Here is a 16,629-nt window from a genome sequence, read left to right as displayed (position 1 = left end):
GGGGGAGAGGTGGTTCTCGGAGGGCCATGGAGTTTCACTTGGCGGTGATATTTGACCAACTCGGGTAGATGTTTAGTGCCCGTGTCCCTTCAATATGATGGTGTTTGTGATGCTGCCCTGGCCCAGGTCCAGTCGTGCAAGGGCCACCAGGACCAGGCGCTGCTGGGCAGTGAATCGAGGGCCCATGCATTTAAGGCATGTACTCCAGCCCTTTGAACGCTTTCTGTCACCCCAATAAATGTTCTTTTATACTTGCTGGGAAAGCCTATACGAGATTGAAGAGAAATGTTAAAATATGTTTTTGTTATTTTAAGGAAATTCGCAACGAGTCCCATGATTATCCTCATAGAGTGGCCAAGTTTCCAGAAAACAGAAATCGAAACAGATACAGAGATGTAAGCCCATGTAAGTAATTGTGAATGTAGTATGTGTGTGTTTGTGTGTGTCCCCGTCCATGTGTCCGTGTGTGTGTTTGTGCGTGTGTGTGTGTGTGTGTGTGTGTGTATGTGTGCGTGCGGGTTTGTTTTAGAAGGCTGAATACAAAGGAAAAGGAAGGTTTGAGGTTATAGTTGATAAGTGCAGTCACTTACTTTCATATTAACAAATCCACATTCTTTTCGGGGGAGTAGGAGACTCCCCAGATAAATACTGCTGGGAATACACACCCAGAAGTATTCAGGTGTTATTCCTGGCTCTGGCTCAGGAATTACTTCTGGTGGTACTCGGCCATGTAAGGTGCTGGGGAGCAAACCAGGTTAGCAAACAGAGCATGCAGGGCAAATGCCTTACCCACTGTGCTGTGTCTCTAGCCCCACATACACACATTCTTGAAAACTTTCAAGTCATATAAAAATAGAATAAAAATACCCAAAGTTTTATGCTTTCAACATAGCCACTTTTATGTATTTTCTACCTACTTTGTTTTTATTTCTTATACCACCAGTTTTCTTCTAAAGTGATTGTAATCATAGGGATATGTAAATTAATACATATGCACACTTCCCTCCCCTATTATTCTATAGCCTTGGTCAGTATTACTTAAAATATTTAGATGTTAGTTTGGGTTTCTTTCCTCAGATTACAAAAGAAGTAGTATTCACTGCAGAAAACATGTTTGGGTCCATACTCCAGTGGTGCTTGGGGCTGGCAGTACTCTGAGACAGTATTTTCAGGAATCAGTCAAGTCTCCTACATTCAAAGTGTGCGCTCAGTCTGTTGAACCATCTCTCTGGCCCCTGCAGAAAACTTAAAATACAGAAATACCTTACACTTTCAAGACAAAGGTTCTGTTTCTATATTTTCAGTATTTTCTCGGTATAAACATATACTTTTTTTCTGTCTTTATTTTTTTAAACATTTTTATTATGAATGCTGGAATTTACAATACTGTTAACTGTACATTTAACGCATACATCAATCCAGCACCACATCTAGCATTAGACTCTGCTTCCCTCCGCAGTGTCTCAAGGACCCCCCATCCCCCCCACCCCCATCACTATGTAAGCTCTTTTCAATAGACATAATTTCCAATTCTGATAACTTTGGCCATTTTTTGTTCCTTATTATTATTCTTTATATTCCCACATCTGAGAGAAATTTTTAAAAAATTACTGTGGAAGTAGTGATACCTACTCCTGTGAGGAGTTCCCTATCTTAGAGAGATGTTAAAAAAAAAATTACTGTGGCGGTTGTGATACCTACTCCTGGGGGGGTACAGGCCATGTTCAGGGGCTACTTCGGACTCAGTGCTCAGGGATCACTCCTGGCAGGGCTCAGGGGGACTACATGGGAGTCTGGGGATCGAACTCAGTTCGGTCACAGGCAAGTGCCCTACCCACTCTACTACCTCTCCAGTCCTCCGCACATTTTCTTTCAAATCCAAAATTAGAATCCTAAGGAGCGGAAGCGATAGTACAATGGTTAAAGCGCTTGACTTGCATGCGACTCAATCCCCAACACCCTACATAGTCCTCTGAGCACCTCCAGCCTTTATCACTGACAGGTATGGTCCCAGACCCCACCCCACCCCCCAAATAAAAGAAAAATTGTTAGTGTGTCATATTTTGAGTTCTGCTTATTTGTGTTTCTTTCTCTCAGTTGACAGTGCTGTAAATGCTGTTGTGCCAAAGCCTCCCATATAGACTGACTCCTTTCACAGTACTTAAGGTTCTAACAGACTATATCTCCCTTTGTGGGGATGAATATATCACTGGAAATCACGGAAAGGAAAATTTGTACTTTTATTCTTTTTTTTTTTTTTTTTTTGCTTTTTGGGTCACACCCGGCGATGCACAGGGGTTACTCCTGGCTCTGCACTCAGGAATTAGCTCTGGCAGTACTCAGAGGACCATATGGGGTGCTGGGACTCAAACCCGGGTCGGCCGTGTGCAAGGCAAATGCCCTACCCGCTGTTACTACTCCAGCCCCTGTACTTTATTCTTACATGATCAGAATTGCTTTCATAGTGAACATGACCATTTCCCTGAAGCGTATATTGACTAATTACAGAAAATCAAATGAAAAGTAATCTCTTAAAAATATTGCACGTTTACTGTAAATTACTTATTAGATACTTGGTTTCTCTTCCATGCTTTCCCCCTTACCAGTTAGAAGTCTGTGAAGATGAGTGGCTCAGTGAGGATGCTTCTCTTTGCTTGTGGCACACTGGAAGGAAAGGCATGTTTGAAACACTGGCCTACCAGGGCAGCAGCGTTCCAGTGTCCAGGGAAAGGGAGCGGGGGCAGTTTGCAGAGTAGGCTTCGCTTCGCATTGCAACTCCCAGGTCTCTGGCCGGGAATTACTGAGCCAGAGAAATTGATTCTCTACTGTTTGCATTTGAAGACGGTATTAAAAACACGACTTTTGAAGACTATTTTCCAGTTGTGTAAAAGCCTTATTTGGCCACCTCAGGCCTACAATCGGGGAGTCACTCCTGGCGGTGCTTGAGGGGACCGTATGTGGTGCCAGGGATTCAAACTAGGGGGGGTCGTGTGCATGACAAGTGAGTGCCTCTACCATTCCCTATATTCATAAATAGTATCACTAGTCACACTTTTGTTGTAGTTAGAAACTTAGACATAGACACCTCCATCACTGAGTCCCCATCACTAGCTTTAATAATTTCATTTACACCATATTTTTCTTCTTTATTATTATTATTTTGGTTTGTTATTTTGGGAACCAAGTCTGGAGATACGTGGGACTGTACCTGGCTAGGTGCTCAGGGCCAAGCTGGCCTCCAGGAACACCTTGCCTTCTGTACTGTACCTCCAGCACTAGGGACGACTGGAGCACAGAGCTTCCCAGCCCCTCAGCACTGGGGTGTGCTGTGCGTGTGGCGTGCACACCACACGGTGTTTTCATCCTAGTAGATGCTTCACCTTTGGTTCAGGAAACATGTATTGAAAACCAGTTTCACACTGTGATTCAATGAAAAAGACTTTTTTTAAAAAATACCCTGATGCCATACTAGATTAAACTACATGAATATGCTGATCTTGAAAACTAATCTTTGCATTTAAAAAGACAATTTAATGATTCACTATAATGCTAGACAGTAATATATATGAATAGACAAGAACAATTTTTTTCTTTTAAGGTTTTATCAATAAATCATGATATTTTCATGCTTCCAAAAGAAAAAAGAATAACAGTTTCACATATCTATTACTCTGCCATAAACTATAATGAATATTTGTATCCTGCCCTCATAATTTATAGTACAGTATGGGAAATAGATACATATGTTTTGTGCTGGATGTATTGTGGGATATGACAGTATATTATTGATGAAGCTTAGAGGAGTACTCAGCTCTTCTGAAAGAGTCACAGATGGCTTTTTGTTTTTGGGTCATTTCTGGTTCTGCACTCAGGAATTACTCCTGGCGGTGCTCAGGGGACCTTATGGGATGCTGAGAATCAAACCTGGGTCGGCCGAGTGCAAGGCAAACATCCTACCCGCTGTGCTATTGCTCCAGCCCCCCAGATACATGTTTTTGTTTCCTTATTTGATTCTTACATAACCAATTTGGCACAGTCCTTATGCTGACATATAGAAACTGCATTTAGAAATACAAATATAAGAAGCATTCAAAGAAGGATATTTTAAAATAGAATTTGAATAAGTTAACAGTTTTTTATAATTGTTATGATGAAAGTATGCTTCAGTTTTCTGTTTCCTCTGAGACAGTTCTAATAGATAGGTAAGAACTTGTTTAGTTGAAAAAAAAAGATTGTAATGATAATCTTGAGATTGTCTTATACTCTGGGGCCACAACCAGTATGCTCAGGACTCCTGGCTCTGGGTGTAGGGATCCCTCCTGGCAGGGTTAGCGATCACTTGGGATGCTGAAGCCTGAGCCCGGGTCAGCCCCACGTGCAGCATGCACCCTTCCTGTGTACACTTGCTCCAGCTCTTTGACATTGGTTCTCTAGTGTGGAGCTACTGCCAGACTTTGAAATCATCTCTGCTACTTGCTATAATCCCAGTTTACTGTTTGATTAAAGAAAGAAATGCCAGCAGTTTCTTCATTTCCTTGATAAAATAACCTCTTTCTCATTGATTATGAAACCGTTTGTTTTTTTTAAATTGTGGTTTTAAAAACCACCTAGCATAACCATATGCTCTTAACGATTTGGAGATATGTTTATCCATGGTTAATAATCTGCACCTTGTTCCAGAGAAATGTCTAAAACTGTTTCATCTTGTGTGACTGAAGCCACCTAGAGAACTCAAGACCCTTTCCTTCCAACCCCCGTGGCAGTCACCTTTCTACTTTCTGTGGTTTGGCTCTTTCAGAGCCCCCATACTCGTGCAGTCGTGCCGTCTTTGTCTTTGTGATTGACTTACTTCACTTATCACAGTATCTTCAGGGTTTACCCATGTGGACCTGTCAGTTTTCAACGGGAAAATTCACTGTGCCTGTTGATTGTAGCAGTATGACAGTTAAATGGTTATAGCCTTTCTGCTACAGAAGAAGAGTCTCAAACATATTTGTCATTAAAGTTGCTAGGTGAAGAGTAAGTAAGGAAATCTTCCAGGCCTTCCAATGTTATTACATCTTTTATTATTATTAATAATAATAATTATTATAATCCCATGAGGCCAGAGATAAGATAGTGTAGGGTTCTTGTCTTGCATGTGGCCAACCTGGGTCTGATCCGCAGCACCTCGTTTGGCCCCTCAAGCCCTCCAGTAATGATTCCTGAGTGCGAGCCAGGAGTAACCCCTGAGCATTGCTGGGTGTGACTCAAAACTACCCCCCCATACCCCACCCAAAAAAAGTCCCAGCAAATGGTATAGTTATTCTGAATGCCAGTGCCACATTGCCTGAGATGATAGTCATCTGATAAAGTGTCCTCGAGGTATATTAAGAAAAATAAATAGAATTACAGGAACAAGTCCGCCTTTGTAGGCTTAAGTATCTTTGAAAATGGCTCAAGTAGTAGAGCAGGTGCCTAGCTTGTAGAAAGATTTGATTCCTGGCTCTCCGGGAGCAACACCAGGAGTGATTCTAGGCCTCAGAGTACTGACCAGGTGTGCCCCTTTCCTCATAACAATATAAAGATGTCGGTAGGGCCCGAGAGGTAATTCAACAATCTGAGCACACAGACTTCTGAGTTGGTACCTGGCACAAGATGGTTTCCTGAGTACCACCAGAGTGAACCTCAGAGCACCAAGCCAGATATAGCCTCTGAGCACCGTCAGGTGTAGCAAACTGCAAAGGATATGTGGATAGTGCAAAATGTTATAAATGCATAATGTTTTTTCTTATACTCACATACCATCACATATCTATCTGTGCTAAAATAAAGTTTATAAATTAGGCACAGCAAAAATTAGCGACAATAATAAAACTAAACAGTTTAGCAGTGTATTATGATAAGTTATGTTAATATGCTCAAAATCTTTTTTTATTTGTTCTTGGGTCATACCCTGTGATGCTCAGAGCATAATCCTGGCTTTGTGCTCAGGAATTGCTCCTGGCCTTGCTCAGGTAACCGTATGAGGTGCAGGGATTGAACCGGGGTCTGTCACATGCAAAACAAGTGCCCTACCATCCTACCAGCTGTCCTGTATGCCCCATGCAGAATATCTTACTGTGTTTATTTCCCGACCACATTTGACAGTAGATAACTGAAACAGAAAGTGAAACCTCAAAGAGATGACTATGTTGCTATAACTAAAATTTATGGTAACTCATGTAAATATTTGGTGACTCTTTTTTTAATCCTGTCTAAAGACAAAATGTGCTTCACAGACTGGAAATTATGATGCTGACTGCTTTTATATATATGTATATATATAAAATAGTTAATTTTCCCATTAACTATTAGGACTCTGGTCTTAATTGTGTCTACAGTTTTTTGTTTTTAATCTTCAATTTTAATCAAGACTGAACTAAAGTTATTTTGTGCATTTAATAATTTATACCCAGAGACCTTCGATGTGCTGAAGTGGATTAAGGAATAAGAAAATAGAACTCAGTGAAGACGTTAGAATTGATTAGATAAGGAAATAGAAACCCTAAACCAATCATGATAACTAACTTGAACTTAGACACCTGAACTTTGTCTGGCTAAAAGAATTGTCCTATTTTGTCCCCAAGAATTATTAATGAGTGAATTCTAGAATTCATGAGTGAATAACACAATTAGGGAATTTTGGGTCAGAGTAAGCTTGAACTTTCTTCTCTTTTTCTTTCTTTTTTTTTTTCTTTTTGGGTCACACCCGGCAATGCACAGGGGTTACTCCTGGCTCTGCACTCAGGAACCACACCTGGCGGTGCTCAGGGGACCAAATGGGATTCTGGGAATCGAACCCGGGTTGGCTGCGTGCAAGGCAAACGCCCTACCCGCTGTGCTGTCGCTCCAGCCCCATAAGCTTGAACTTTCTTACCTTTTTTTTTTTAACACTTTGGTCGGGGAAGTGTCTCAGAGGCCTGGCGCCCACTCCTGAGAGTTGTTTGCCAGTGGAGCCAAGGTTCAAAGCAAGGGCTTGGGGCTATGATGTGGTTCAGTACCTGGTAGTGCTGGGACCACCTGGGCCAGCCCAGCTGGGCTCAGGGATCTCCAGGACTTCACCTAATGATGCTCGAGGACCCAGCATTTACCATCTCTCTGACCTTCAAAATCAGAATTTAACATTGTCCTAAAAGTTTCAGAATTTGAAATTATGATGAAGTGAATGAATTTGAAAATATTATTCTCCTCCTGTGTATCAAAGTCTGCTTTGCTCATCATGTTCGGCTTACCTAGCATACGTTGGTTGGTTTTCTTCCCACACTGCTAAAGAAACAAATACAGCACTTGGAGTTATTAATAGGTTTTTATCTTTTTCTTTTGGGCCACACCCGGCAGTGCTCAGGGCTTACTACTATTTCTGCAGTCAGGGATCACTCCTGGTAGTGCTCAGGGGACCATGTAAGATGCCAGAGATGGAACCCCAGTTAGCCGTGTGTAGTGCAAGAATCCTACCTGCTGTACTGTCACTCTGGCCCCTAGGGTTTTTTTCTTTAAAAATTTTTTAAAAGTAATGTTTTATATCTTTATTCCTGTTGTGTAGCTTCAAAGATGTTCATTGCTGGAAAATTGTGAGTGTTGAAGATGTGCAGTGTCAGTATCTGATGGTGCAGACTGTCGGGCTGGAGAGTCCACCAGAGAGGCTCTTTGGAGATCCGTCATAGGCTTAGGTCGTGAAGGAATGGAAGGTTGTGTGACACAGATAAATGCAACACAGCTGTTAGGGAAAATGAAGTCATGAACTCGGGTTATAAATGAATGGACATGAAGAGTATTATCATGCGGAGTGAAATGAGTCTGGGGAGGCACAGACATAGAATGATTGCATTCATGTGTGGGACATAAGAAGACCATAGTATGTGACAAATGCCCAAGGTCAGTAAAAACACGAGCCAAGAGGATTGGTCCCTGGTTGGAAGCCTCCCTCAGGTGCGGGGGGCAGAAGGCAGTTGGGATAGAGAAGGAAGCACTGTGGCAGTGATAGTTGGAAATGATTGCTCTGGATAAGAATTGCTGGCTCAAAGGAGCTAAAGGAACAAACATGATAGCCTCTTAGTATCTGTATTGCAGTCCATAGTGCCTGAAAGGAGAGAGGAAGGGAGGGACAGGGAGGGGAGAAGAAGGAGGGAGGGTGCCTGCCCTAGAGGCAGGCTGGGGGGAGTGGTGGTAGCATAAGGGAAAGCGGTCATTGGTGCTGGGGAAATGTACACTGGTGGAGGGATGGGTATTGGAACATTGTATCACTGAAACCCAAATCATGAACAGCTTTTTTTTTTTTTTTTTTAATTTTTTATTGAGTCACCATGTGGAAAGTTACAAAGTTTTCAGGTTTAAATCTCAGTTATACAATGCTCGAATACCCATCCCTTCACCAGTGCTCATATTCATGAACAGCTTTTTAACTGTGTATTTCAGGGTGACTCAAAAAAAAAAAGATAAAAACAAAACAACAAAAATTGTATCTGAGGAAAAGAACTGAGTGAAAGGCAATGCCAGGAAGAATTTAGGATATGTTACAATGATGATAACAGCACCATTTAGTGCAATGTGGTATTGGAAATAAATGTTTGTTAAATCATACAAATTAGGTTAGCATGTCCTCTTGTGTTGTCTTTCATGTTGTCTTAGGCTAATGACTTGAATTCCCCTGGAGTTACTAAGATGAACATGGCAATATAAATTTCATAGTTTTGTGGGAGATTGAAAGAAGAAATCCAGTGAGTATTGTGCAGGGGCCGGGGTGACAGCACAGTGGGTAGGGTGATTGCCTTGCATACAGCCAACCTGGGTTCGATCCACAGCATTCCACATTATCTCCTAAACCCTGCTAGGAGTAACCTCTGAGCATCACCAGATGTGATTCCCCCCCCCCCAAAAAAAAAAGCCCTAAAAAACAAAACAAAAAAGGTACCGCACAACACCCAACACGTAATACGCACTACGTGTTTCTTACACAGCAGGTGTAGGTAGTCAGTAAGAAATCTTTACTTCCCAGTTTTTATTGAGACACCACAATTTACAATATTGGGGATTTGTTGGGTGGGGCCACACCCAGCAATGCTCTACACTCAGAGAATCACTCCTCTTGGTGCTGGGGAACCATGTGGGATGACGGGATGGAATCCAGGTGGACCTGGTGCAAGGCAAGTGTCTTGCCCACTGTATGATGTCTGTGGCCCCTATAATATTGTTGATAGAACTTCTTTCAGACATACAAGGTTCCAATACCAACCCACCACAAGAGTTTCAGTGTTTCTTCACCAGTGTTCTAAGGTCCCCTTCTCTTCAAAATCTCAACTCTATAGGCCAGTGCTCGGGTTCTGTCATTGGTCATTTGTTATTTCCTTACGGTGTTACTTTATATCTCATGTATGAGATATTATTCTGTACTTGTTCCTCTCCTTCTGACATTCAGTTTGATACTCTCTAGCTCACATTGTAGCATATTTTTTGGTTTTTATCTTTTCCTATAATGAATCGTATTCAGTTGTGTGTATATGTATATATATATATATATACTATTTCCTTGTGGGGTAGGGGGTTGGTGTTGGTGCCACACCCAGTGATACTCACGGCTTACTCCTGACTTTGCACTTAGGAATTACTCCTGGTAGTGCTTGGGAGATCATAAGAGATGCCAGGGTATAGCCTACTTGCTATACTCTCTCTCCAGCCCCATCCCGCAATTTCTTGATACACTCATCTGTTCTCAGGCACTTGGATGTGCCTGGTTACATTGTCAATAGTGCTGCAGTGAGGGTAGGAACACAAATATCTTTTTGAAAATGTTTTTGGGCCCTTGGGATAAATTATTGTTTGAGAAGTCTCCATACTGTTTTCCTTAAGCATTCACATCAACAGTGTGAAAAGGGTTCCTTTTCTTTAATGTCCCCACCAGCGCTGGTTTGTTTTTTTTTAATGTGTGACAGTCTTGCTGATACGGTATCTCATTGTGGTTTTCATTTGCATTTCTCTGATGATAAATGATGTTGAACACGTTTTCATATATCCACTGGCCATCTATGTCTTTTTAAAGGAAGTCTCTGTTCAACTCTTCTCCCCATCTTTTGATGGGGTTATTTGGGTGATTTTTGTTGTTTGGTAGGTGCTTGGAAATTCAGTTTCTTAAATTTTTGAATTAACTTTTCAGATGTTTATGTCTTGGTACGCTAAGGTTCATTGTGAAGAGCTTATGGCGACTTGGGTTTTAGTTCAGCTTTGCCTTTGGCTTGTGATTTTTTTTTTTTTTTAATTGGAGCCAGAGTAATAGTATAGGTTGAGCACTTGCCTTGTACATGGTCAATCCGAGTTTGTCCCCAGCACCCTAGAACCCACCAGATGTGATCCTGAGCACAGAGCAAGAAGCCTTAAACAATGCTGGGTGTGGCCCAAAACACAAAAATAGTTTTTTTTATTAAAAAAAATAATATTTGTGTAGGTATTTGACATCTAGAAAATGCTTTGTGTTCTTGCCAGGGAAGTACCCTGTAAGTTTGGACATTAGCGTTTCCCCACCCCACTGCCACCCCCCGAGGTTGGGGGGAACTACACACCCGGTGATGCTCAGGGCTTACTCCTGTCTCAGCTTTCTGGGATCACTCCTGGTGAGGCTTGGGGGACCATTTGTGGTGCCAGGGATTAAACCCAGAATAGCCACATGCAAGGCAAGAGTCTTGCCTGCTGTACTGTTTCTGGCCCCTGGACATCAGCTTTTTAAACCTACTGGTTCCCTCTTTCAGGAAAATAGGAAAATGAAAAGCAAAAAGCATCAATGTTATACTGAGTGAGTTATTCTTCCTGCTCAACTTAGAAACTTTATTTGGTCTCTGCGTTGCTGTAACCCACTGAGGATGATGAATGGGATTTCTCTTTCCTATTTGGCCGGGAAGGCTCTCCAAAAGATGACTTTATAATAATGATGAATTAGGTGAAAACAGTGTGATGAGTGTGGGTGTTTAAAAAAAATAAATTCATTATGGTAGTATTGAAAGAGGAAGCTAATCTGTGTTGTCAGCTTGGGCCACTGCTAACTCGAGTCATTTCTTGACAGCTGAAACCATTTCTCAGAAAACATACCCTGGGGGTGGGCGGTGAAGGAAATCTTCATCACAAGTTTACTTAGTTTTTATGGTTAATAAACCACAGTTCTATTTAGGTATTGCATTTCTTCATTCACCCAGCGATGAGCAGAGAAGATTATGCCCTATAGTGGGGGAAAATAATTCTCTATAGTTCTGCTATTGGTGTTAGTAGATGTTGAGAAATAAGATTTCCCGTGAAGTGTGATTTGTTAGTCTTACAGTATCTCATGCAATATAAGTTGAGCTTTTAAAATTTTTACTTTTGTCAGATCCTTTAAAAGATATTGAAGAGGAAGATAATCTTAGACTGATAGAGTACTATGGCCTTTGGATTGACATATAGCCCAAAGACATGGGTCTCTGTCATTTTGATGATCACAGGCTCCTGTGCAGAATAAAGTGGGGGCAAGAGAGAGCCCTTACTTTTCTCTTTTCTGTAACTCAGAAGTCAAAAGTTTGATTTGAAATGGTCAGTTCACAGTTTTTGGACTGACAGGGCTTTGATCCCTAGGCTGTAGAAAGACTTGTCCACTCTCATGGGTATTTTTAAAATTTATTTCATTGAATCACCATGAATTAGAAAGTCATTCATGATTGACTTTCAGGCAACGCCGATCTCTTCACCAGTATTCACTTCACTCCACCAGTGCCCCCAGTTTCCCTCCTGCTTCCCCAGCCCACCTCTATAGCTTTTTCCTTTTTGTGTTTCCCTCCACCCACACCCACCCTCTTTTCCTTTTAGATACTTTGGTTTGCAATACTGTTTCCAATCAAGTTTCACAGGTATCCCTTTACCTCCTTCCAGCACCCAGTCCCAGTATGACCCCTACTTCCCTGTCACTCTCATAGTGTTCCCATCCCTGGCTTATCCCTACCACTCCCCTGCCCCACCCCCTACCCCAGTCCCCACCAGTGCCAAGCTTCCTGTTAACGACCACTTCTGTTCTTCGTTTCTGCTGCCTTTGGACATTAGTTATTGCCCTACTTTCACAGACAGTTAATTTGCTTTTGGGGTCACACCCGGCAATGCTCAGGGGTTACTCCTGGCTTGCACTCAGAAATTACTCCTGGTGGTGCTCGGGGGACCATATGGGATGCCGGGGATCAAACCCAGCTCACCCTCAAATGCCCTACCCACTCTGCTATTGCTCTGGCACTATTACAGATACTTAAAACCATACCTTGGTCTTGATTAATGTACTAAGGAAAGACATAGTCCCTATATGTGTTTTTTTTTTTTTGTGGGGGGGCCACATCTGGCAATGCTCTGGGGGCCTGGCTCTGCACTCAGGAATTATGCCTGGGAGTGCTCAGGGAATTATATGGGATGCCAGAGATTGAGCCCGGGTTGGCTGTGTGCAAGGCAAATACCCAGCCTACAGACTGAACTATTGCTTTGACCCCCACAGTTTCTCATAAATAGTCTTTGATAGTTTCACTTCCTGAAATATGTACACAGTTTTAAAGTGTTTCATTTAGTACCTGAAATTTTTTTCTTTTTTCAGATTTACTTCTGACCAAGTGATAGACACTTTTATTTATTTATTTTATAATTTGAACGGGACCTCCCTGTGCTTGACCATCTGGTGTGGACTCTGATCAAATTCAGATTCTCAAACAGGCAAGACATGTGCTCCACCCCTATCAGTTATCACCTTGACCTAATTTTTTAGAAGGATTTATTTCACTGTTCTGTATTATTTAGTGATTTTCCCCCTCTTGGAATACAACTCAATTCCACTGGCCTTATGGGTGCAAGGCAGGTGCTCTACCACTGAGCTCCACCAATGCACCTTAATTTTTCTTAATAAAACAGAACAGATAAAATAAACATGATACAGATGTTTGAGAGTTGTGAGTTTTTTTTGTGGGTTTTTTTTTTCTTTTTTGGTCATACTTGGCACTGCTGAGGAGGTACTCCTGGCTTTGCACTCAGGAATTACTCCTGGCGGTACTCGGGGGACCATATAGCATGCCGGGGATCGAATCCGGGTTGGTTGCATGCAAGGCAAATGCCCTCCCTGCTGTACTATCGTTTCAGCCCCAAGAGGTTTTGTTTTTATTTTTTTTAATCTGTCTTGAGAAAATAAAAGTTCAGCCAACATTTGTAGCTAATTCTGAAGAGGTGTAGTTTCCCATAACTGCCTTCCCTTTTGATTTGAGCAAAATAACTGCTTTCCTAAGAAAAATTTGGTGTTTTTTTGCTTTTGCTGACTTTTTGTAAATAAATGTCATCTGGGAACCAGGGCCACTTATCAGGGCCAGGCCTTATGTCCTGTACCCTTCTGGTGTAGGACGCAACTTCAGATAATGGATCTGTCCTTTTGTTGGTGTGCGGTGCCTTTTATTGTACCGAAGTGACACCCGAGTTAATTTTCAAGGTGGGAGAGAAATAGCAGCAGTTTCTGGTTCAGATACCTGAGGACAGAGCGTCACATACCAGGACCAGCGCAGCAGCGATGGCAGCTTCCTAGGCCAGAGCTAGTGATTCTTAGGAGGCCATGTGGTGCTGGGGATCAAACCAGGGTCAAGCACATGCTGAGGCGCACACCGTAACCACTTGCCTGTTCTCCTAGCCTTGTTTCAGACCTGTAAGAACAAAGGGGCTTCCTGCTGAAGGTCTCCTAGGCCTGCTTCTTCCCTAGCTGTAGAGGACTCAGGGTCGGTGGACAGCAGAGCAGCTGAGGTCCCTAAACAGTTTTTATGGATCTGGTTTTTATGGATTACTTCTTTATGGCCAAACTGCTGTTTTTAGTTGTGCAACAGATATGATTAACCTTGGGTTTGTGTTCTTTCTTGTAATTACACCGTGAGGAAATACATTCCTTTGGCTATTATATTTTAGTGGAACTTGAATTTTAGGGATTATGTGACATTTTAAAAGCATTTATTCTGATATATATTATCTAGGAGATTGATAGTTTTATTTTTTTAATTAGGCAGCTGACCTTTTTACTCTCATATAACAGATAAAGAGTCATCAAACTGTTAAAAAAAAGTTTTAAATATAGTGCTTGCTGACATCATCTTTCCGAGAACACTAGTATAAGTGATTTACTATAACAAGATGTTACTTTTCCTGTTGGCAAGTGACATGTAATATTTACAGAGGTCTTGGGTTAAATCCAGCAGAATCATCTCAGATAAATTGATGGGTGAAACTAAAATCATTTAACATTTTCTTTCATATGGAGGTAATGTAAACAGTTTTCTAGTTTAAAAGAGGGCAGAGTGGATTTTTATATAGATTTTCTTTAGACAGTGGATATTTTTATATAGATTTCCTTTAGAGAGCATTCCTTGTAATAGAATATATTCTTCCGAGTTAAATATCAAGTATTTTTCAGTATATTTTTCACACATGTACTTCCCATAGCTGTATATTTAGGATTCTGAGTTAATGTTAATTCCCTCTTACTCTTATGCTTTTCCTTCTTTCAAACCAAAACACTGTGAAGACATTTAAAATTAGTATTTCTAACTTTTCTTCTAATACAATAAGTTAAGGTAGAGTCTTAAGACAGTAGTACAGTATCCTACACACTTTTTGTATATAAAGGTCTTTTTTTTTTTTTTCTTTTTGGGTCACACCTGGCAATGCATAGGGGTTACTCCTGGCTCTGCACTCAGGAACCACCCCTGGCGGTGCTCAGGGGACCATATGGGATGCTAGGAATTGAACCCGGGTCGGCTGCATGCAAGGCAAACACCCTACCCACTGTGCTATTGCTCCAGCCCTGTGTAATAAAGGTCTGATCGGAATCTTTTTAAAAAATTGGTCTTACATATGAATGACCTAGGTTCCATCTCTGGCCTTCTCTAAGATCCCCTGCGCACTGCTGGGTGTGCCCTCCCCCCCCAGAAGAAATTCTATAAAAGGATCTGAAAAGATAGAGTGTACTTACCCTGCAAGCAACCAACCCAGGTTCGATCCCTAGAACCCCATATGATATTCCAAGTCTTGCAGCAGTGATCCCTGAGCACAAAACCAGAAGTAAGCCCCAAGCACTGGTGGGTGTGACCCTCCCTCCTGCATCCAAAAAATTGTAATGGAGGGCAAAGGATAAGACTGAAGTGGTAGGGCACAGAATTTGATCTCAGAACTGAAGGCAGTGTCCCTGAGCACCAAAGTCACACCCAAACATCATCAGCATTGGCTCTTTTTTTTTTAAACATCACTTAAATGCTTTTGGGGGGCGTGGGAGCGGGCACATCTGGCAGGATGCCGGGGGTCAACCTGGCTTGGCTGCATTCAAGGCAAGAGCCCTACCCATTTTACTATCACTCTGGCCCCAGGCATCACTTACATTCTACTGTAATAATTTTTTAATGCCATAAGGTAAAATTTTTGTATCCTACCTAAAATGGCATAAGTTCTAAGTAAGTGAACACAGATTGAATGAGAAATGGAGAAAATGAAATCTATTAGTATTTGGGGTTCAAATTTTAAAAGATCCTTTTTATTTTTTTTAGAAAGTTGGTATTTTATTCCTTTTACTATATTATACTTTTCAGTTAATTTGTTGAAATAGCTAATCTATTACTGCATCTGTCACCACATGGAGGATTACATTTTCAATATTTTATTAGCAAAAAGGATTAATTCAGGATTTGATTCTGCTGATAGTCTGTTTTTCTTATTTTGTAACTTCCATAATTTTATATATCAAGAACATAAATATTTAAATAAAAGGTTTGAAATGACAGTTACACTTTATCATTCTCTATTTCAGATGATCACAGTCGTGTTAAATTGCAAAATGCTGAAAATGATTATATAAATGCCAGCTTAGTTGACATAGAAGAGGCGCAGAGGAGTTACATCTTAACACAGGCAAGTGGTGAGATTGGTGGGTAGATGCTTGGCAGTCCAAGTTATGTGGTTGGGTGTTGTAAAACACAAACTGAAAGTATGGCTTGACTGTTTTGGGAAATGAAATGCTATTTTTGTAGGGTTTTTTCCTGCTTATATAATTGTAGGCTGTAATTTTTAAAGCTCTGTGTACATTGGATCAAATTAGAGTTATTTTTTTAGCAGTATGTATTCTGCAAATGGAAATATTTTAATGAAATAGCTTCAGTAACTGATGTTCCGTGCTAAGTAGTTGACAAATCTTGGTTAGTGCTCTCCCATTTCTCTTCACATAGCTCTGTCATATTAGCAGGCCTTTCCTAATTACAGGCCCTCTTTTCTACCCCTGTCTCTATCACATGTTTCAGACTAATAATACTGAGATCAGGTGCCCAGGTGACTCTTGGAGACCTATCTCAATCACTGTCCTGTGGTGACCAAATCCAAAACATGTCCTACTCTGAAAATATGTGACAGATAGGAATAGAAAAGAGGACCTGTAATTGTGGGCATTCATAATACTTTTTATTAAGCCAGTTTCACTAAAACTAGTTTTAAAATAACTTTTATTTGGAAAAAATATTTAAAAATAGAAAAGAATAAACTACCTTAGATCTCTTACCCAACACCTTAATTAAACCTCGATGTTTTGAAATATCTCACTTGGGTTTCCTT

General features: G+C 41.1%; 1 protein-coding gene across 5 annotated transcripts in view; it reads left to right on the top strand.

The window, feature by feature from the left end:
* PTPN2 (protein tyrosine phosphatase non-receptor type 2) overlaps positions 1–16,629 on the top strand; it is an 87,365-nt gene that overhangs the window by 26,102 nt on the left and 44,634 nt on the right. For 3 of the 5 annotated variants that reach the window (XR_008628590.1, XR_008628591.1, XM_055127836.1), the window contains exons 2-3: positions 315–405; positions 15,836–15,936. Coding sequence is in view for 1 of the 5 variants with exons in the window: in XM_055127836.1 (XP_054983811.1) it covers positions 315–405; positions 15,836–15,936 (192 nt within the window). In the remaining 4 variants the exon portion in view is untranslated. Of the gene's footprint in view, positions 1–314; positions 406–15,835; positions 15,937–16,629 lie in introns of those variants that run through there. The other 2 variants (XR_008628592.1, XR_008628593.1) reach the window with 2 other exon arrangements.

This window comes from Sorex araneus, chromosome 2 (genome assembly GCF_027595985.1).
Source record: "Sorex araneus isolate mSorAra2 chromosome 2, mSorAra2.pri, whole genome shotgun sequence".
NCBI classification, from domain to species: Eukaryota; Metazoa; Chordata; class Mammalia; order Eulipotyphla; family Soricidae; genus Sorex; species Sorex araneus.
Note: the sequence above shows the minus strand (reverse complement) of the source record. Positions and strands in the feature narration are given on the sequence as shown.